Genomic DNA, 22,105 nt, shown 5'->3' on the forward strand with positions numbered 1-22,105 from the left:
ATTTAAAACGCTTTATTGAAAAAAAATTATAAGGACATCGTTTGCGGCTATGACGTCGAGTTATATCATGCATGTTGTAGAATACAAAAAAAATATTTACCTCAACAAAGTAGAATTCCATATTTTCAATACATTTTTATGACTATTCATGGTTAGTCATGACTCATGAGGGAAGCGCACGTATTAGTAGATAAAAGTCATTATGCACATCTGATGAACAAAAAATATATGGAAGATATCATGTACATTAATTTTGGGCAATGACAATAAATCATCGTGAAATTTTGGCAAATTTATAGGTAGATTTAAGAAAGAAAGAAAGAAAGAAAGAAAGAAAAAATATAGAAGGAGATTGAGACGGAGAGAAGAGAGAGAGAGGGAAAGATAGACAAAAAGAAAGAAATAGATAAAGAAAGAAAGAAATGAAAAATAAAAGAAATAATGAAAGATAGAATGAATGAAAGAAAGAAAGAAAGAAAGAAAGAAAAAAAGAGAGATTGAGACGGAGAAAGAGAAGAGAGAGAGGAGAGAGAGTGAAAGAAAGAAAGAGATTGAGACGGAGAAAGAGAAGAGAGAGGGGAGGAGAGAGAGGAGAGAGAGTGAAAGGAAGAAAGAGAGAGAGAAAGAAGGAAAAAAAAGAAAAAAGACAAATGAAAAAAAGAGATAACTGAATAATGACAGAAAGAAATAAAGAAATAAAAAAGAAAGAGAGAATGAAAGAAAGAAAGAAAGAAAAAAGAAAAAAGAAAGGTAGAGAGAAGGAAAGAAAGAAAAAAAGAAAGGCAGAAAGAAAAAAAGAAAGAAAGAAGACAAAAAATAAGATAACAAAAACAGTTTCAAACATTGGGAAAAAATATAAGACCAGTAGATAATGAATTGCACGTTGACGTCAGATATATAGGCCTATACAGAGTGAGCATTCGATAATCGAACTTGTTATCATGTTCGACTTGACGGAATTCCACTACCAGTATTCTGTAATAAAGTAAGATTAATTCATAACCTACATGCATCAATTGACCAGAGTAAAACTGCACAAACGGAACAATTTCTATATCGAGAAATTAGTTGACATTGCACTGCGAGGCATGAGTATGTAAACGGCAACAGGTTTGTTTATAGCTGCAACTCCCATAATAAATTTTGCAATAAAAATGCAAAAGGATTTTAATAGATGATAATAACAATACTAATGTTTCATTTACCAAGGGATTTCCACTGCGGGTATAAAACTGCTCTACTGGCGGGTTATGATAATAATATCATTATTATTAGTAGAAGTAGTATAATTATGGTTACTTTTTTGTATTATCTAATACATGGCCTCTAAATGCTTTTATAATCCTGAAGAAATACGGAGATCCCGCCCAATAAATGAAATTCCAGGTAAAATTGAAGATAATATAATACTACTAATAATAATATGCAACATTTATATAGCGCTTAATACAGATCTTTCTAAGCGCTGCATACTATTACCCCGGCTTTAGCACGGCTACCCTGATCGGGCGCATCGAGCATTCAAGGAATTTCTTCCTACCGGGTACCCATTTACTACACCTGGGTCGAGAGTGGCAAATGTAGATAAACGCCTTGCCAAAGGACGCTAGTGCTGTGATTTGAACCTCCGACCTTATGGTTTACAGTCCGGAGACTTATCCACTGAGCCACAACACCTCTAATATGCCGTTCTAAAACATTTTCCACGGGGGTAGGGGCCTGCCCCTATTATATTTGAAATAATGAAAAGAGGGGGATACTGATAAGACAAAAATAAAAAAATATGCAAAAGAGGGAGAACAGGTTAAAGGAATAAGAATATACAAAGGAGAGATCTGAGTCGTGTATCTGAATTATAATTCTATGATTTGACTTAAAAACGATGACGTCACACCTCAAGGTTACATGTATCTTGCCCCATGGTGCATCCCTTCTCGACATCATAGGACACACTCATTCATAAGGTATAGTGACATACTTTTTTTTTGGGGGGGGGAGGGGTTCTACCGAGAATTAAAGGCTTTCCGATGAAACAACAAAGATAGATGAAAATATAGGTGTTTGTCGGTTGTTATTAGTAGTGTAATGACCCAAAACTTTTGAGGGAGAGGGGCAAAATATCGCGTATCATGGTGTAAACATTTATAATTAGTCGTGAGCGATTGAAGAGCGGAACAAGCGAATACTTAATTGGGACACTATATTTGTAATATGCAACATGCATGTAGTTTGAAATGATTATTCAACAAATAGCATCATATTTCACCCCTTTTCTTTTCCCTTTGTCATCCTCCCTCTTTAGTCTATGGATGGGAGGGGAATAGCTTCCCCAACTGGGCGTTGTGGCGTGCGCCTGTAATCCAAGCTGTGGGGAAGTTACAAATTGATGCAGAGGTTCGAGCCCTGATCACGTCTTTCGGATGGTGACGTAAATAATCATATCTGATTGATACACGTCTGACAAAACTCAAATACACACACACACACACAGCTCCCCCCCCCCCCTGGTGCCCCTATATCTTTACACAAGTAATTATGATTAAGTTTTGGTTTAAAGATTGTAACGTGACCATATTTCCAAACCGCACTACGAGTCACAGTTATAAATACTCGGTTACCATGGTAATCTTTGTCATTATTATGTCATCCATTGTCCCAGGTCCTTTTTCAAAGGTCAAGTCCTTCCCAACAAAAAGTTAATTTGAATAAAAAGAGACAATTTGAAAAAGCACAACTCTGAAAATTTCATCAAAATGGAATGCAAAATAAGAAAGTTATGACATGTTAATATTTCGCTTTTATCAGTTATATAATATATAATATAAGTCACTGTGTATATTATACACAGTGACTTGTCATCGAGAGTGTCGATGTTTAACTCATTCACTTTTGTTATGGGGGTATTGTATTGAATCAAATATAAAATACTTCATTTAAATTTATTTTTTAGACTTGACAATAAGTAAAGGAAAATGAAAGAGTGGCGCTATCGGTTCTCACAATTAGTGACACTCGATTTTGATGAAATTTTCCGGCGTTAGGCTCGTTTGACTTTTCCTCTGATTTTTATTTTATTGTTTTGTTGGGGATAGACTTGCCCATTAAAACTGCGGCGTCGTGAAATATAGGATTAAGGTAGGGGAAGGCGGGGTAAGTTGAGCATAGGGGCAAGTTGAGCCACCAGCCCCAGGCCAATAATGAATGAGTTTGACATTGTGGTGGTGTCATGTATTGATGACCCATAGCATAACCCCTAACCCCACCGCACTATTTCCAACTTTGAAACAAAAAGTAGTTTTTAGAGGGAAAAATATGAATTTCAGCCAAAAAAGTAAAAAAGAGTGTGAAATAGATAAGTGCTTTATAAACACACACGTCTTTAAATATATTAAAGACATGATAAAAATATTATTAGTCCAGGTATGAATCTTTATTCTTGTCATAGTCTTTTATATGATGGATCCATAGTAAATGTGTGGAGACAAAATTATCACACTAAGTTCGGACTGGGGTAAGTTGAGCCAAACAGCATGGGGCAAGTTGAGCCATGGTAATTCCCATGGTAATGTATCTTAAAAAACAAACAAACCATAAAAATCGATTGAAATGCAGGCTGAAAGGAGCAAATTTACATGACTGCTCTTTTCCTTTTACAGGATGTTAGTATTTATAGAGAATCAGCAAGTGAAAAGACTTTAAACAAAAAATTGACATGCTGGTTCTCCCCCCATACATTTTGTACATAGTTTTTGTGGCTCAACTTACCCCAGAAGGTGGCTCAAACTTGCCCCATATATGGGGAAAGTTGAGCCATTTGACATCGGTTTTTTCAAAGGTCACAATGACTTTCAGTGTGGGGATAGAAAGTTATATATAGGTGGAAAATATTTCAGAAGAATTAAATTTCAAGGCAAGGTACTTATTTCGACAAGATTATTAATCATATCAATTCTAACTTGGAAAAAGCAAAAACTGTCACAACTTACCCCGCCTTCCCCTATCTATTTGAAACATCATAGGAACCCGAAGGGTATTTATCTATTATGAGAATCCCTATTTATGTCGTTTTTCAATTATCATTTTGTATTGTGAATAAAAATCTTGATAGTTATATCACCTCCAAATTATAATCCTGAGAGTGACTTTTTTTTCTTTTTATGAATAACGGAACTTTAAAGGACCTTTTTCGACAAAAACCACTATCGGATCCCTATTCATAATTTGAAAGTTAGGACAATTATTAAGGAAAATCTGTATTCAGGTTGTAAATCATAAAATATCAATTTTTAACTGTGTCTAAAGCTTCTTATATATATGACTAACAATGTTTGTGGGTATTATTTTTAATTATTAATTACAAATTCGGACCGTTTCACTTTTGTAATGAATAACATAACTTCAGTAACTTAAGAATCGTTATTTTTCTTCGCTCCTACAAGGAGGCTATATATATATATATATATATATATATATATATATATATATATATATATATACAGTGCGTCCCAGAAAAAACAAAACCGAGATTTAGCGATGATTTATCATAACTTAATCATAAATAAAATAGACAAATGACCTATCAATGTAAAGCTTAGAATCTCCTCTTTCATCTGGTATTACGTAATTATTCCTCATTCACGTATGAGTGAGTAAAAACAATTCGAAGAGAGGATGCCAAAAACTCACTTGGCGGGGAGTATCTGAATTTCAAAAAGAAATCACATGACTAAAAAGTTCAATATCTGCTCTTTTCTTTGATACCTTAATCACAGAAAATGGTTCAGAATTAAAAAAGTTAAGATCCCTCGAAACAATGCTTGTATTTCCCTAATTTCATTAAATAAACTTGTTTTCACCGGTTTCCCACAGAAGCTATCGCACGGTAACAAAGGACTTCATGCATGGCTGATCGTCAACAAAACGGAGTGTCGAGTGAGTTTGAACGCTAGCCTGTAAAACCTCTTCATTTTCTGAAATTATTAAAATTCAAGCCTTATTTCAAATAACCAGTACTTTATTTCTTGACCATTTTCTGTAATTGAGGTATCAAATTAAAGAGCAGATATTGAACTATTTAAAAATGTGGTTTTCTCTTTAAAACAAAGATACGGCCCGCCAAGTGACTTTTTTGGTATCCCCTTTTCAAATTGTTTTTGCTCACTCAAGCGTGAATGAGAAATAATCTAAGTAATACCAGATGAAAAAGGAGATTCTAAGCTTTACATTGGTAGGTAATTTGTCTATTTTATTTATGATTATTCACGGCTAACAAAACAACAAGAACAAGTGAATTGCGATTTGTCGTGGCTTTAATGAAAATAGAGATGAATGTGCATCTTTACCAATTCTGCTTTTTGTGTACAGTGTATGAATATCATCACATATACATATACCGATAATGTCTGTAACCAACCGATACCCTTGTTTAATAAGCTCCTCGGAGAGGGGTTAAACCCCCGGCTAGAAGGCCCCCCTCGTAAGTTCTTCAATGTTTAAAATTCATGGCTGTTTTCCCACTGGTTCCCTGCTAGCCGGACCGGAATCCCAGCACAGCTATTAATTATGAGCTATCGGTGGATTACAGATGACATAAATATAGCATATAGAGATATATGAATGCCCATGACTATAGACCAGCCTGCCCGCCTTTAAGATCAGGTCAGGCTAAGATTAAACTTTAAGCATGACACAATTATTTCAGTTTAACAGCGTTCTCAAACATTTGTATGTACAAATAGGTCCCCCTCACCTAGGTAACGAGTGGGGACCTGCAACTTACATAATAACATAACATAATTGATTAAAATCCACATGCCTGCCCTGGCATGGAAAGGAAAAAAGGAGGTACTTTAATAATGCGCCTCTTACTGAAATCATGCCCCCAGAACTTCAACTGCTTGTTTTTCAACAACACACAAGGCGTCAACACTCCTCCCAAAAACGAGTAAGGGCGAAAACCCGCCTGCCCACTGGCCAAAATAGGACAGGAGGATAAAATTCCCTTACGGCCCACTTATGCACGACGATCGTTGTTAGGATTGGTGTGCGACCAGGTCAAACACCCTCGAATTTGGATTCGTGTTACGCTCTTCTATCAGCCTAGGCTCTGCCTAGATTCTGAAATTAACCATGAAAAGTATACCATCACCCTCCAACTACTTCATACACCATTCATTATAGAGTATCATATAGATTCAACAAATACAACTTCCCTGGAAAATATAAATGCAAAAGTACTTGTACCCCCCCCCCCCCTAATCACACTTTGCCAAGATCAACTACTGCTGGTATTCAAGCCAACTATAGGTATCCAATTTTCATCCCACTGAAAATATTGAGCCCCTTAAAGGAACTTTAATAAAGGAAATTGAATTCAGAAAGAAATTTGTTTCACCAAACGAAATTCACTAATATGGCCATACTCTGGCAAAGGGAAGCAAGGTACGAAAGTATCACTCGTTGTAAATGACCAATGCGTGTTCGTCATTAACATATACATCAATGCAATTAAACTAAATAATATTTTCTTCAATATCTTTCCCCAAAACGATCATTTCTTCACAATTTCTGCCTGAACGGGCAGCACACAACAGATATTTAAAAACCATAACTCAAATCTGACTGATGCGTGAGCTGCTTCCTATACCAAAGGTGGGCAGTATTAATAATAAATACACCATGACAAAATTACCATACAAATTCACATAAGTATACCAACATACTACGCCTAAAGACCTGAACATTCGGCTGAACTTGAAGAAGCCTAAAAATTGGGACAATACTTCCGTCTAATTCCTAAGGAGTCCGATGCAGACCCGAGAAATAACTTTATCTGAAATGAAGCCTATGCAATCTTATCAAACATTTCTTCATATATAATGCTCATGGTAGAGGAAAATAAAACATACATAGAAATTATGAATTCATAAACATTTCTTCTCAAATGACCTGAGAAAATTATAATTTCAATCCCCAGATTTTTTCTATAACCATCCATAACTTGGATTTTTATGACAACTCACATGAACGTTTGAGGCATAACCTGCTTCATAGTAATTTCGAATTGACTTCTTCCTTGCAAACAAAAACTAAATAAACAAAATAACATTAAGAATGCACAAGGACAATAAATACACAACCATATCCATAATATGCAAGAATCCCCCCACGATATATATGTCAACATCCCCCTTAATTATAACTAGAGGATGGTAATGGGGAGGAGGTGGGAATTTTGTAAGCACGCTTTACACATGCACCGTCATCTCTCTTCATTGAAAGCCAAAACGAAAATGAAGCATTCCCCGCACTTTTATCCGCGCATAGCTCAACCGCGGCAAATGTCTGGCATTGTGCCCAAATTCTTTGGCGCGGGCGCCAAAAAGCGCTGCCCCGCCCTTTACGGGTCGGGTCACGAGCCCTTTCTCGGGCAACCACGCCCCCTTTCAAAATCAAAACAAACTAAAATGTGTATTTTGCTAGCCCGCTAATAAATCATTTTAAATCGTCAAGCCGTCTTTAAAATCCATTATTCACGGCTAACAAAACAACAAGAACAAGTGAATTGCGATTTGTCGTGGCTTTAATGAAAATAGAGATGAATGTGCATCTTTACCAATTCTGCTTTTTGTGTACAGTGTATGAATATCATCACATATACATATACCGATAATGTCTGTAACCAACCGATACCCTTGTTTAATAAGCTCCTCGGAGAGGGGTTAAACCCCCGGCTAGAAGGCCCCCCTCGTAAGTTCTTCAATGTTTAAAATTCATGGCTGTTTTCCCACTGGTTCCCTGCTAGCCGGACCGGAATCCCAGCACAGCTATTAATTATGAGCTATCGGTGGATTACAGATGACATAAATATAGCATATAGAGATATATGAATGCCCATGACTATAGACCAGCCTGCCCGCCTTTAAGATCAGGTCAGGCTAAGATTAAACTTTAAGCATGACACAATTATTTCAGTTTAACAGCGTTCTCAAACATTTGTATGTACAAATAGGTCCCCCTCACCTAGGTAACGAGTGGGGACCTGCAACTTACATAATAACATAACATAATTGATTAAAATCCACATGCCTGCCCTGGCATGACCAGAAATACCCAATTATTCTTGGAAAATACGTGTTTCAGGTGGCCTAATTGCCAAATTACCGCCAAACGAGAATATATAATTTATTTATATATGATCGACCGCCAACAAACACGTCAAAATTTTACTCGTATCTACCAAGATATTCAATAAATCTTAGCAACCATTACAGGATCATTCTACTAGTATTCACCAACGTTATCATCCTTAGTGCTTTTACCAGGTGGGGGGGGGGGGTACCAGGGAACATTGCTCATTCCTCCATTACAATGTATATCTAGGTTATCCATAACTGACCCCAACATGATTTAATGCATGCATACATTGAACGTAAATGCATGAGCAGCTAAATAACAACAAATGATACATTATGAAAGCATAGACACACTGGTGAAACCGGCTCCAGACCAGCCAAAACCCTTATTCATACTATCGGATCGGACGGTCTGGAGTCGGTCACGCCGGAGCGACTAAGGTAAAATGTATAAATACATACTCAACGAAGATATGAAAGACCAACTTTTAACTCACTGATAAATCTGCCCAACCCTTCATCGGCCAGATGTAGGCCATCAGTTCTGTACAGCGAAATGTCATTATGGGATATTGATGGATGCGGTATGGCTTTACCATGAAATCTTGCAGCTAAAGCCTTGGCGTACCTATTGGCCGCCCTTCTCTTTAAGTCCAATTTACCTTGATCTCCTGTACAGCCAGCGGGGTACCAAACCCTCTCCAAAATGTCCGACCACACTATTTGAAATTTGTCCTTATTGGCGTCAAAAAGTCTATACGTCAAACTAGCCAGCTTCTTCTTGGACAGTGCCTCAATGTCATTCGTTCCTACATGCAATACTACTACTGAAGGCTTTGGTTCACTCCGACCCATCTTATCTAACCAATCGCTTACCCCTTCAATTCGTAGCCCCCTTTTCCCCAACCAGCGGACCGACGTTCCAAGTCCAAGGTCAGCCTCGCCGGTGTTCTTCGCCCTGCGATGTGCCCAAAACACTATCGAGTCCCCTATGATCCACACCACAGGTCCTGTAATAGAAAACAAGAAAAGAGGGCTGGGCAGAATTTTGAAGTATGAAAATTTCCCCCTGAAAGGTCTGCTACCCTTCACCACCCCTTCATCACGGGGTTTTCCCCTCCAAGATACAATGTATGTAATCACATTTTTGACCCCTCCCCTTAATCCTGAAAGCATTGATATTAAACACGTCATTATACCGTTGTAACATTCTCTCTAAAAAGCAGAATGCTCGTAATTGTGTGATATCATTAAACCCGCACTTACTCATTCAATATTAAGCCCAGAGTTATTTTGATGATACATGTATATTGATATCAACATGTACAGGGGGGGGGGGGGGGTCGTTATGATCAATCTGATGCTCCAAACACCTTCCAATCAATATAGTACTATCCCTTTCTTCCTTTTGTATAATGTAATAATGTATAATGTATAAACACATTCCAACCAATATATAATAATGTATAATGTATAATGTCTGAGCACATTCCAATCAATTTATAATAATGTATAATGTATAATGTAAAATGTATAAGGTATAATGTATAATGTAAAATGTATAAGGTATAATGTATAATGTATAACGTATAAACACATTCCCATCAATATAGTACCATCTCTTTCTTCATTTTGTATAAAGAATGTAATAAAGTATAATGTATAATGTATAATATATGATGCATAATGTATAATGTATAATGTATACTGTAACAAGGGCTCCTTTGTAAACAAGCCTCTTGGCACTGAACATACCACCCTGCTTCTGAATAGGGCTGAATAAAATAAAACAATACCATGTAAGCAGATATATTGAGAATTATACACCCAAATATCCAACAACCCATCGGCCACGGCTTTGATTAAAGCACATGTCCTCGTGTAAAGTAAACGCGTTGTGACATTATTGGAAGATAACTTACACCTGATTTTGGTCAAAATGTCAAATAACCTAAAATCATCATTTCATATATATTTTCGTTCTTTTTTTTTTTTTTTTTTGTTTATTTTTTTACTTAACCATGTCGAGTCTTATATATCTCCGATGTGCACTCGAAACCCAACGCCCCATGCGTTGGATTTCCTCATCCGAGCAACCGGCCATGGCAGCGGTCGTAGCCGCCCCAATACGAAAGGAATGCGATGAAAACATTGCCGCCGGCATATCCCCGTATGTCAAACATCGTTTTATCATGTTTCCAAATTCACGCCTAGTTAGCGGGAGAGCACCATATGAACAAAAGAAGGCTCCACCATTCTTTGGGCGGATTTCTAAATAACGAATAACCGCCATCACAGGGCAGCTAACTGTCCCCAACTCTGGTATCGAAATGGTGCACCCATTTCCCCGCTGGTCAGTCTTTGACTTCCTTAGGAATAATTCCACCCTGCGATGCGGTGCATCGCCAGTGACCCTAACATCTGTGTGCTGCAGAATAGACTCACATCTATGCCTGGACTCTACTGTCAACTCACTAACTCTCAACAAACCATAAAATGCCACTGAAAAAGCAGCAGAGTACATCAAAACATCGTAATGACTACCACAAACATGCCTCAAGTAGGCGAGCATTCTATTTAACACAGACAATGTGATTGGATGCCTAGCATCTCTTCTCAAAGTACTTCGCCTACACCCTTCAATTAACCTTGTAATCACAAAACTCTTGGTCACATCCTTTAGCCCAGATGAACTCATATAAAATGCCAACCCAGATATGTATGTTTGAATAGTAGACCCTGCATATCCCATAAAGGATAAATAAGAAATGAACTGCGCCACCCATTCTACATTAGGGGGTAGCTGGGGGTCGTATCCGTACACTTTACAAAATTTCACGTATGCCCCCAAGGCAATAGAGTAAGTTGTGTGTGTTCGAGCTGCCCTAGAAGCCATCAGCAGTCGACTTCTCTCGATAGCCAGCTCTTCCAAAGACGGACTGGAACCTCCACGCCCTCCCGGGCGGCCCCCGTGCTAACGCATGGAACCTCGGCATCTGAAATCGAGATAGTGCATCAGCTATACCATTATCACATCCATGTACATGCCTAGCCCTCAACACTATATTATTGCTTAAACATATAATCACCACCTTCCTCACCAAAACCATAATATCAGGGCATAGCGCCGACTGCTTGTTAAGTACTGCCACCACGGCCTGATTATCACAATTAAACAATATATTCTTGTCCTTTAGCTCCATGCCCCAAATCTCCAAGCCTACCCAAATAGGGAATAGCTCTAAAAAAGCTATAGACCTCCTACCGGCCTGGAAATCAGCAGGCCACCTGGATTGAGCCCACCTGCCTCCAAAGAAAATTCCAAAACCAATGCCAGCCGCCGCATCAGTGAAAAACTGAATTTCCTCGCTTCCAAACCAGCCTGGAGCCCGGAAGAAAACTTGACCATTAAAATGTGCCAAGAACTCCAACCAAACCCGCAAGTCAGCCTTAGCCCCTCTCGTCAACCTAACCATGTGAAAAGGACGCTTAACGCTCTTAGTTAAGTCAATGAGCCGTCTCATGAATGCTCGCCCTGGAGCAATTGCCTTACATACAAAGCTTAGACTACCTACAATCGACTGAATGTCTCTTAGGGAAATTTTTTGTTTCTGTACCGCCCAATTTAATTTCCCTACTAATTTCTCAATTTTGTCCTCCGGTACCCGAACCTGCTGAGAAACGCTATCTATTACCAGCCCAAGATATGACAACTGTGTGGTCGGGCCTTCCGTTTTTTCTCGCGCTATGGGCACCCCAAATCGTTCGCAAATTGCTTCAAAACAATGCATTGCCCGCCTGCAATCCTCCGAGGCAGGGCCGCCTGCAAAAAAGAAATCATCCAAATAATGGACAATATTTTGCGACTTCGCAACTTTTCTCGCGCAAAACTCTAAAAAAGTACTAAAACATTCAAAAGTGGAACAAGAAACTGCGCAGCCCATCGGCAAACAACGATCAAAATAGTAACGACCATCTATATACATCCCAAGCAACTCAAAATCTTTTGGGTGAACAGGCAAGAGCCTGAAAGCTGACTTAATGTCAGTCTTTCCCATAAGGGCACCCCGCCCCAATTGCGTCACAATATCTACCGCCGAATCAAAGGACGAATATGTTACTGTACACTGCCCCTCCGGTATGCCATCATTAACTGAATTTCCCCTGGGTGCCGATAAATGTTGAATCATACGGAACTCCCCTGGGGCCTTTTTGGGCACCAACCCCACTGGTGAACACCTCATATTCTCGAAGGGAGGAACAACAAAAGGCCCAACTATCCTACCTAAGTCTATTTCATCCCTCAATTTCTTTTTCAACGTATCCATGTGTTCGAATGCTGATTTCAGGTTTTTAACAACCAATGGGACCCTGTCCCCTTCAAAATGTAATGAAAAACCAAACTTAAAACCATTATACAAGCACTGAGCATGCTCCTGATTAGGATAAGTAGCTAACATGGGCACCAAACGTGCTAACTTAATAGGGGTCGGAGCAATAGACGACACCGCACTAGCCGTAGACCTATTTACTGCCAGCGGGACTGGAACCGGCCCGCCCTTGGCTACACTGCTTAGCCCCATGACCTGTCGCCTGGCAGCGGGAACACTTGTGCTCATAGATGCAAGCTTTGCCTCGCATGCACTTGCCTCTATTAAAGGCAAAGCACACGCCTCGGCTGGGTGTGCCATTGGCTCCGGGTCCCTTTCCTCCGAAGGGAAAAGATTTTCTCGCGCCGTACTCCCCTCTGTAGAACTGATGGCGAGGGGCATGGGGTAAATTGTGGCGCTGCCGCGGACCATTAGAGGCCACCAGCATCAACCACAACTCGGCGTCGACGCTCGCCCAGGATCGCCCGGGTAAACGCGCCTGCTTGCTCCTAAACTGAGTGTCATAGTCACGCCAGCCATAACCTGCAAACGCACGGGCTGCATGCCTTATCAAATCCATATATTTCATGAGCTCCCTGCTCCTTTCAATGTGCTTCTCAGCGTAAATTGAGGCAAATACTAGAAACACCGAAGTCCACTGCTCTACCGACATGATTTTCTTAGCCTTTGATTGAGGTTGAAGTTGCAAACCAAGACCAGATCCCGATTGACACAAACTCAAAGTGGTGTCACCTACACTCAAGGCCCCAAACTCATCACGTGCATTATTATGCTTAAGGAGCACTCCCAAATCTATATATTCACTTGCCCAAATTTTTTCCTTCAGTGAGATAGCCACTTCCACACCTAGTGGGTCGCATGCGCTAATAAATGGTTCCGGTGCCCCCAACACGGCAGAAAGCCTAGGCGCCTGGGGCTCAGATCTCTCAACACCGACCTCCACTAGATCTAGGCCTAGATCTTCGGCTACCCCTGCCGACCGCGCCGGCACTGAAACTGCTGGCTGAGCCTGCCCCGAGCTACCGGTATCCGACTCCTGAGCTACTATCTCATGCCAAGCAATAGATCTGCCCACGGGCGCCTGGCCTTCCCGCCCCACTAGATCTAGATCTAGCTCTGCCATTTTATCACCAACTTTAGACCTAGGCCTACCACTTTTTTCATCAACATCGACAACTTGAGACTGAGAGGGATTTAACTCACCGCTCCTTCCTGGCCCGTTGTTGCCGCCTCCCAGCCCCAGATCCACACTTGCGGGGGTTGACGTCGCCCGTGGACCTCTCGGCCGACCCGGCCTCCTCTTCGGTGTGTCATCTCCCTTCCTCGCACCTGCGGTCGTTATTTTCTTGGCCTTAACCTTTGGCATGATCAACTCGCGAAACTAGAGTTAGACTCGAAGCTCCGTCACTCAGCCCAAGTCCAATGAATCCTGGATGCAATCACCTCCAAAGTTCAATCAAGCGAACCGCCAAGAAAAAATTCAATCCTGAAGTTGCAAACTGAATCTTTTAGGTCCACAAATCGGCACAGCTAACTTAGTCTTAGTTCTACGGCAACAATTCCTGAGGCTGAAGTCTGAAGACAGTAAAAAACTGAAATCAGCGTCTGTATAATCCAATAAAAGTATGAATCCTTTGTGTAGATATCCGGTATAGGTAGCTAGACAAATGTCGAAATATCTGCCACCTAGGCCTAGTTGCCAGTGCCGAAAGAAAATTTTCAAAAAATTTTGTAAGCACGCTTTACACATGCACCGTCATCTCTCTTCATTGAAAGCCAAAACGAAAATGAAGCATTCCCCGCACTTTTATCCGCGCATAGCTCAACCGCGGCAAATGTCTGGCATTGTGCCCAAATTCTTTGGCGCGGGCGCCAAAAAGCGCTGCCCCGCCCTTTACGGGTCGGGTCACGAGCCCTTTCTCGGGCAACCACGCCCCCTTTCAAAATCAAAACAAACTAAAATGTGTATTTTGCTAGCCCGCTAATAAATCATTTTAAATCGTCAAGCCGTCTTTAAAATCCATTAAGTTATGATATATCATCGCTAAATCTCGGTTTCGTTTTTTTCTGGGACGCACTGTATATATATATATGTATATATATATATATATATACATATATATATATATATATATACATATATATATATATACATATATATATATATACATATATATATATATATATATATATATATATATATATATTTACATATATATATACCTTACAAGGTTTTTACCTTAGTTAGTGGTTGCAATCGGGTCATCATTAAATGAGCATGTCGAGTTCAACAGCCTTTTCACACTTTTGCTTTTATTATTGATAGAACGAGATGAGCTGGAATTTTTTATGACAGTTTTTTTTCTATCAATTTCGCATTCCAAAACATTCATATAAAAGTTTTTAAAAAAGAACTCATGCAGAGAACCAGTAATCACTCAGTGTATACGATCATAACAATAGGGCAGTAAGTTCTCTTTCATTTAGGCGCCTTTCGGTGGGTTTGGTTTTGACAGGAATCTCACGCGAACATAATAGCAAGTCAAAAACACACATCGGTAAACATTAATAAACCCATTTTCGATGAAAACCGAGTTGTTGATTTTTGAGCATCATTTCACAAAAACTCCCTGATCAGAATATGCATTCCAATATGCTTCAGATTAAAGGAAACCAAACCCAAAGAAGAGAAACAATCTTATTAGAAAGAGTAAAATAAGTGGAACAATTAAAAAAAAGTTTCATCAAAATCGGTTATGAAATAAGCAAGTTACCGACGTTTGAGGATCCCCACAGAAAGTTCAACAAGACTTTTTAAACATCCATAACTTGCTTATTTCATAACCGATTTTGATGAAACTTGTTTTTAATTGTTCCTCTCATTTTTCACTTTCCAATTAGATTGCTTCTTTTCTTGGGTTTTGGTTTCCTTTAAAGTGGTAAACAAATTTTAAGGTGAGGATTTTTGTGTGGTCAACTGTCTTTATCTCGATTCACAGAATTCCGGACACACATAAATGACGTCAATAACATTGAAGGATATCTCTACACGCTATTTGTAATGTATCTCTGGAATATTAGGGTAAAATACTTGGGATAGATGGAAATAGAAATAATAAAGAATCAATCACCTTAAATAGCGCTACCCTGAAATGTGCATGCATTCTCCCAAATAAAAAAAAATGCGATCAAGATTACCCAACATAAGCCAAAACGGCACATTAGTTTTCCAGTTTGGGTGATATATCGATAGCGAGTTTTTGTAAGGTATCGATAAGACATAATAGACATAAGACATAATAAATCTATTCTAAATGCCAGTCAAATCCAATAGACAGCTTAGAGGTCTTGATCGAAAAATCATCCTAAGATTCGGAGCAGACGAAAAATTGCAAATATGTCGTTTGTTAATCATGCGCAACTTGATTTTCAACCAATCAACAGCGCGCATTTGGAACTTGCGCTTGATTTTTTGACTTGCTTTTAAACGCAACTCTTTCTGCAACGGGCCCCTGGGGGACGACACTGCTATTTTGATTCACCGATTTTCGGCAAATGCTGTTTTGTCATGAAGGGCTTTTGGCAATAGATTTTCAACTTTCCAGAAAGCGTCTGGGTATTTGTAGTTCTGACATACATATTTTTCTGGTTTAATTGTCAAAGTTTTTCATCACGCGCCTATTTGATAAGGGAGATACAAATCCTCTTGATCAATCTTTACGAACAATCACGAAAATGTCTCTTTTAAGATGAGGATGTAAAAATAATCAGCTCGCGGTTCCCGCTCGCCTAACGCCGATCATAATTATATACGTATCTGATCATGAATTCCTACAAATTGTCCTTAAAATTCCCCCCTTTCAAGTATATATATAAAAAAAATCAGTTCACCACTCCCGCTTGACCTAATTTCTTAGTTACTTCTCCATAAAAAGTCCCGATTGCAGGTCTAGATGTCAATACTTTTTTAGACTCGCGCTTCGCGCTCGCATTAATTGTTTATACATCATGTTAATGTTTACAAACAATGCTTGAATAATCAGTCTTAAGATCTTCATACTAAAAAAATAAGACTCACAATTCGCCCTCGTATTAGGTCGATTTATTTACTGAGATGCATATTATCTGTATGAATGCCTCAAAAGGGTCGATTTAAACGTTCCTTATTAAAATATCAACAACTCGATTTTCATCGATAATGGGTTTATCAATGTTTACTGGTGTTTGTTTGTGACTTGATATTATGTTCGCGTGAGATTCCTGTCAAAGGTAACTCAACGAAAGCCACCTAAATGAAAGAAAACTTACTTAGTGCTTGCCCCGGGCGCCGTTTGTCCCAGATACACCACTGCATGGACAGAGCTCCGTCTCATTTTACAGATAGTGCCAGCCCGAAGAACGAGCAGAAATTTTTTGTTATATTGACCTGAAAATTATACAGCATAATTTGAATTCAGTAACATGACACATATCTCACCAAAACAAAAAGAACATGAGCGCGAAGCGCGAGGTGCATGATGTGTTTACACTTAACTGGAAAAAAGAAAATTTAATATTATTAACATGGAGAAGGTTTACGGTTCACCATGTGTAATATGAAGAAGGGGAGGAAATACAGGCAAAAAGATTGAAATGGAAAGACGAGATGGGATGAAAAGAGGAAATTAGAAGTATTCTTTTCTTGAAAGTGAGTGAAGTCCTGAAAAGGACTGTAAACCAGATGAGCTGAGCTGAATATGACTTGAGTAGCGATGGTTTGAGTAGTAGCAGGATGAAGTGAAGAGAGGTTACTCGAGGTTTCGGGCAGGTTGACTGTCCGTCTTCAGGAGAGACCACTCTTCACTCATAATTATAATCTGGTTTACAGTCCTTTTCAGGACTTCACTCACTTTAAAGAAAAGAATAGTTCTAATTTTCTCTTTTCATCTTATCTTGTCTTTCCAGTTCAATCTTTCTGCCTGTACTTCCTTCCCTTCTTCATATTACTCATGATGAACCGTAAACCTTCTCCACGTTATAAACTCCACCATGCAAACCTACATTTAATACCTTGTATAGTAAGCATGGATACCATACGTAACTTACAAACAATAATGCAATCATGTAGCACGAGCTCATATTCGATATTAATATAGTGACCATAAAAAAACAATATTCTAAGGATTTTTCTATAAAAGTAAATCGATGCCGTTCTGAAAAAGGGGGAGATTTCAAGGATTATTCGTAAAAATTCATGAAGAGGTTACGTTTCTCACATAGCGTTGAAGCGCGAGATGCAATTCTCTTTATCATTCGAACCTTAAAATGGGATATTGCAAGCCCCTTTTTGAAATCATTAATGACTCCCCACATTTTTGACCGGGAGTGGCTAACTTTCCCAAGCCCCCGGTTCATACGCCTCAAACTCTAAACGCAAAAGAGCCAATCAGGTCCCTAATCGCATTCCTCTCAATTTGAGACGAGGAACCAATTGTTTCAGAGTGGGATTTACATCTTTGAAAGTGCATTATCACTCCTTCTGGAGTGAAAATGTCTAAAAAAATACATATATACACTGTTCACTCCAGAAGAAGTTATAATACACTCTCAAAAGATGTCACTCCAAAATTACTAGTTGATCGTCTCACTCTAAATGCAGGCGCGTAGCCAGGCGGGGCAGTGAGGGCGGTCGCCCCCCAAAAAAGTCCCTAAAAAAGAAAAAAAGTAAAAAAGAGAGGAGAGGAGAAAAGGGAAGGGAGAAAAGGGAAGGGAGGAAAGGGAAAAAATGTAACTTTGTGTGTGTTTTTTTTCCTTGTTATTCTTTTTTTTCTCAAAAGAGAAACTACTTCATTCTTGCTCTATATTTTTATATGAATTTTGCTTCCGCGCTGCAAGCGGTTAAATGACAATATTGAAGTTCGTCATTGTTTCCCCCACCCTTTCTCTAATCCTATTTTTCCACCTCAGCTGTATGTGTTTCTTGTCACTTAAGTTCAAATGTATATAGGGCATGGATTTAGAGTAAAGTTAGGCCGAAGTATATGAAGATATCCTCTTTTTATTGATCGCGCAACTTCTGGTCGGGTCGGTTCCGGGCTGGTAAAATCTTTATATCAGTTTATGCCGTCACCTCCATGAAGTTAACTTATCCCGCTTTTCAGCTCATTACTAATACCATGGTCACATTTGTTCTACGGCGGCCGTACGGCGAGTCGAAAACAGTCGTTTTAACATTTTTTTGTCACATTAACTACATATAGGTGGTTTGAGTCAAAATGAATAAAACGGCTGTTTTCGACTCGCCGTACGGCCGCCGTAGAACAAATGTGACCATGGTATTAACAACTATAATTTTGGGGCAAACAGGTTCCTAATTTTAAAAGAGGAAGGTATAAAATTCGTGCCGTATTGAATAAAAAAGTACAATATTTTTTATCAAATTCATTTCCCTGCACATTCATCTCCTGTCCTGTTTTGCGCCCTCAGTTTGAAATTTTGAATGACACTTACGTTTCTTTGATTAAAAAAGAAGCGCTTCAGGGTAAGTCAAAGAAATTAGGCATCCTTTTTTATATATTTTCAATAATTAACAGAAGTTTCAACTTTTTGCGCACTATTTTCCTTGTAATTATGTTCAATTATCTTAGAAAATCAATTGAATTAGAGCCGATGGGGTACAAGATATCTGCATTTTATGAAACGTCCGCCCTTTGAAATTTCAGCGTTTCATTGCTCTGCGCAGGAAGGAATATCTTTGATTTTTTTTATTTGATTTTATTGTTTACTTCTGCAATTGCATCATTCGTATATAATACATCTTCGTCCCGACAAATACATTTCTTCTCCTCTGTTTTGCGAGTTAAATTGCTAGTAATCAATTCTGATCTTTCCAAGATATATCTTTGAGAATACCCTTTTCTCGGGACCCTTTCCATGGATAAAGCGCTTTAGCTTCCGCGCTTCGCGCGTGGTTATTAGTATTTTGATTTCCTCCATTGTATTTTTTTGTGCGTTCACAATCACTTTTGAAAACAAGGTTCAAAATCGTCAAATGAATTGGAGCTGATATAGGTTCTAGAGACAAGAGAGATGGCTCCCCTTCATTTTAATTTATGAAACACCAAAAGCTTCGTGCTTCGTGCGGGAGGGGAAACTCCCCCTCCCTGCACAAACCCCCTAGGGAGCGCGCTTCGCGCGCTCTGTAAGTGTTGGCACGCTTCGCGTGCATTCACCGCCCCCTCCAAAATGAAATTCTTGGCTACGCGGTTGACTCTAAGAGTGTGATCAAGGATCAGATTAGCTCTTTTGCATTTAGGGATACGGATTTAAGCATATCTTGGCCCCTGGCGAATACCGTATGGTCTATTTTGGCCATTTTCCAAATGTTATCACGAAATGGGATGTCAATCATGAAATTCTAACGAGTATTGAAATATGATTAGGCCTACTTGAACCTCTGATCACCATCATCAATTATTTACTGGCGTAATGGGAGATGGGAGGGGTGTTTGGCCTATAGTCTATCTGTGCACCCCTCCCTCTAAAATGTGCGTTGTATGGAATAGGCCTATATAACTAGGCAAAACGAGATGACTCTACCCGGTTTCCGTTGACCCCATACTCCAAGCCACAGAAATTGTTAACCAGCTGGTTAAAAAGGCAGAGGGTATAAACCCGGGGATGTAGATCACAGACGTCTTATACCTCATATCACATTTGCTCTACGGCGGTCGTATACGGCGAGTCGAAAACAGCCGTTATATTCATTTTTATTCAAACCCCCTATAAAAATATGTAGCTATTACAAAAAAAAAAACGTTAAAACGGCTGTTTTTAACTCGACGTACGACCGCCCAAGAGCAAATGTGAATAAGGTATGTGGATCATAATGTAGCTCAGTGGTCTCCCGATTTCGGGCCACAATCAAGATTCAGTCTTCGAATCCCATCGCGCAGCATGTACTCGTCTCCTTTGGCATGGCATTCGTCTACGACTACTAATCATGTGTCTTCCTGTATGTATGAATGAATTCCTTAATTATAACCCCTTAAACATGGCCCGGTTTATTCTCCACCCAGGTGTAGTAAATGGGTACCGCGTATAGGAAGGAATTCCTTGGAGGAGTATCTGCATGGTCAGGGAAGCCGAAACAAAGCCGATGTAATAGTATGCAGCGGTATTATGAATCATTGAATCAGTGCTATAAGGCTTATGAATGTTTATACAACATTGGATTAAGCATTATATAATTTTGCAGATTATAATCCACTTGATCAAAGTTGTCTCCGATGTATTTTATATTTCAATGAGCTTTTAACAACTTATTTGAGTGGAAAGGTGCGATGTAAAATAGTCCATTTTCACGTTTGACTATGACAGCGAATTGGGAATTAACTCATTTTGTAACGCTATGTACACAAGAACTGAAAACAGGGGTGGCTTCAAAGTATTTTCATAGGGGTTTAATAGGTAACCAACGAGAGACTGACTTCACCCCCCCCCCCCGCGGCCCCCATCATCAAAACACATTTGTGGTTAGAAGACACAGTCGCACTCTTGAAAACTTCTTTTTCTTCTTTCTGTTGCCCCCATAAAAAATCCTCCGTCCTTGACTGAAGGTATATATATAGTTAAACTATATACTATTAACATTAAGGTTTTAAAAACAAAGAAGAAAAATAAACCATCGCGTGGGAAGAGAGCTTGAAAAATAAACTTGAATAAAAATCAACGATAAAACTTACCGATTTGGAAAAATAAGCTGCATAACAAAGTGCTTTTGAAGGCCAAGAGTGTGAAGAAGATTATCTTATCTCCTAGCGCGTCCATTCTCAATCCAATCAATATCTATTGATAAATAATGATTACCATAACTACACCAATCCTTCGCCAACGAGCAAGATGACAAGACGCTTGTTAACTCGTTCAGTAACATACTCTTTATGAGCCGAAGGCCTGCTGTGAGTCCATGTAAATAGTGGTTAATACACATTTATTGTTGTTATTGTGCTTATTCTGTCCGTGACTTCTGATAGTATGTGGAACGTCCCTTTTGCGATCACTGACGACGTCATCACCTGACGTTCCGCCCATTTACGCGCCCTGTTTTTTTTTTCACGCGTGCTGGACGAGCTGATGCTTTTGTGACGAGCTCGAGCGATCGAACCTCTTTCATAATAGAGATCTACTCATGCACGAAAGCCTGAACAAGTTGCAATTCTCCTTAAAACGTTTTAGACAGTTACACCAATGAAACAGACTTCAAACTTACCGATAGTTTGTATTATACCGCAGTCACATTGGTCTACGGCGACGCGGTGGTACGCCGAGTCGAAACAGTCGTTTCATTCAATATATTTATTATTTAATAAGAAGAAATAGTTTTGATTTGTTAGTAAATATCAATACTTGATGTCAAAAACTTCATATTTGAAAATAGGACCAAATATTATATTAGCTTGCCAAAACTGTTTGTAAGTTACAAGCGACTTTACCAACGACAATCAACACCGATGAATTTTTGGTGCATATGATTTACCAGAAGATAGAATCACAATGTCGTCCGTAAAGTCGGTAGTCAACTGAGGAAGAGCAGTTATG

The 22,105-nt window shown here is 39.2% G+C and overlaps 1 protein-coding gene across 1 annotated transcript in view; it reads right to left on the minus strand.

Annotated features, from left to right (window-relative positions):
* LOC121424957 (netrin receptor unc-40-like) overlaps positions 1 to 21,548 on the minus strand; it is a 47,932-nt gene extending 26,384 nt beyond the window's left edge. The window contains exon 1 of the mRNA XM_041620856.1: positions 21,250 to 21,548. Within this exon, the coding sequence (XP_041476790.1) occupies positions 21,250 to 21,334 (85 nt within the window). The 5' untranslated portion in view covers positions 21,335 to 21,548. The remainder of the gene's footprint in view (positions 1 to 21,249) is intronic.
* Positions 21,549 to 22,105: the final 557 nt, after the last annotated feature.

The sequence above is a fragment of the Lytechinus variegatus genome, chromosome 12 (genome assembly GCF_018143015.1).
Source record: "Lytechinus variegatus isolate NC3 chromosome 12, Lvar_3.0, whole genome shotgun sequence".
In the NCBI taxonomy this organism is placed as follows: domain Eukaryota; kingdom Metazoa; phylum Echinodermata; class Echinoidea; order Temnopleuroida; family Toxopneustidae; genus Lytechinus; species Lytechinus variegatus.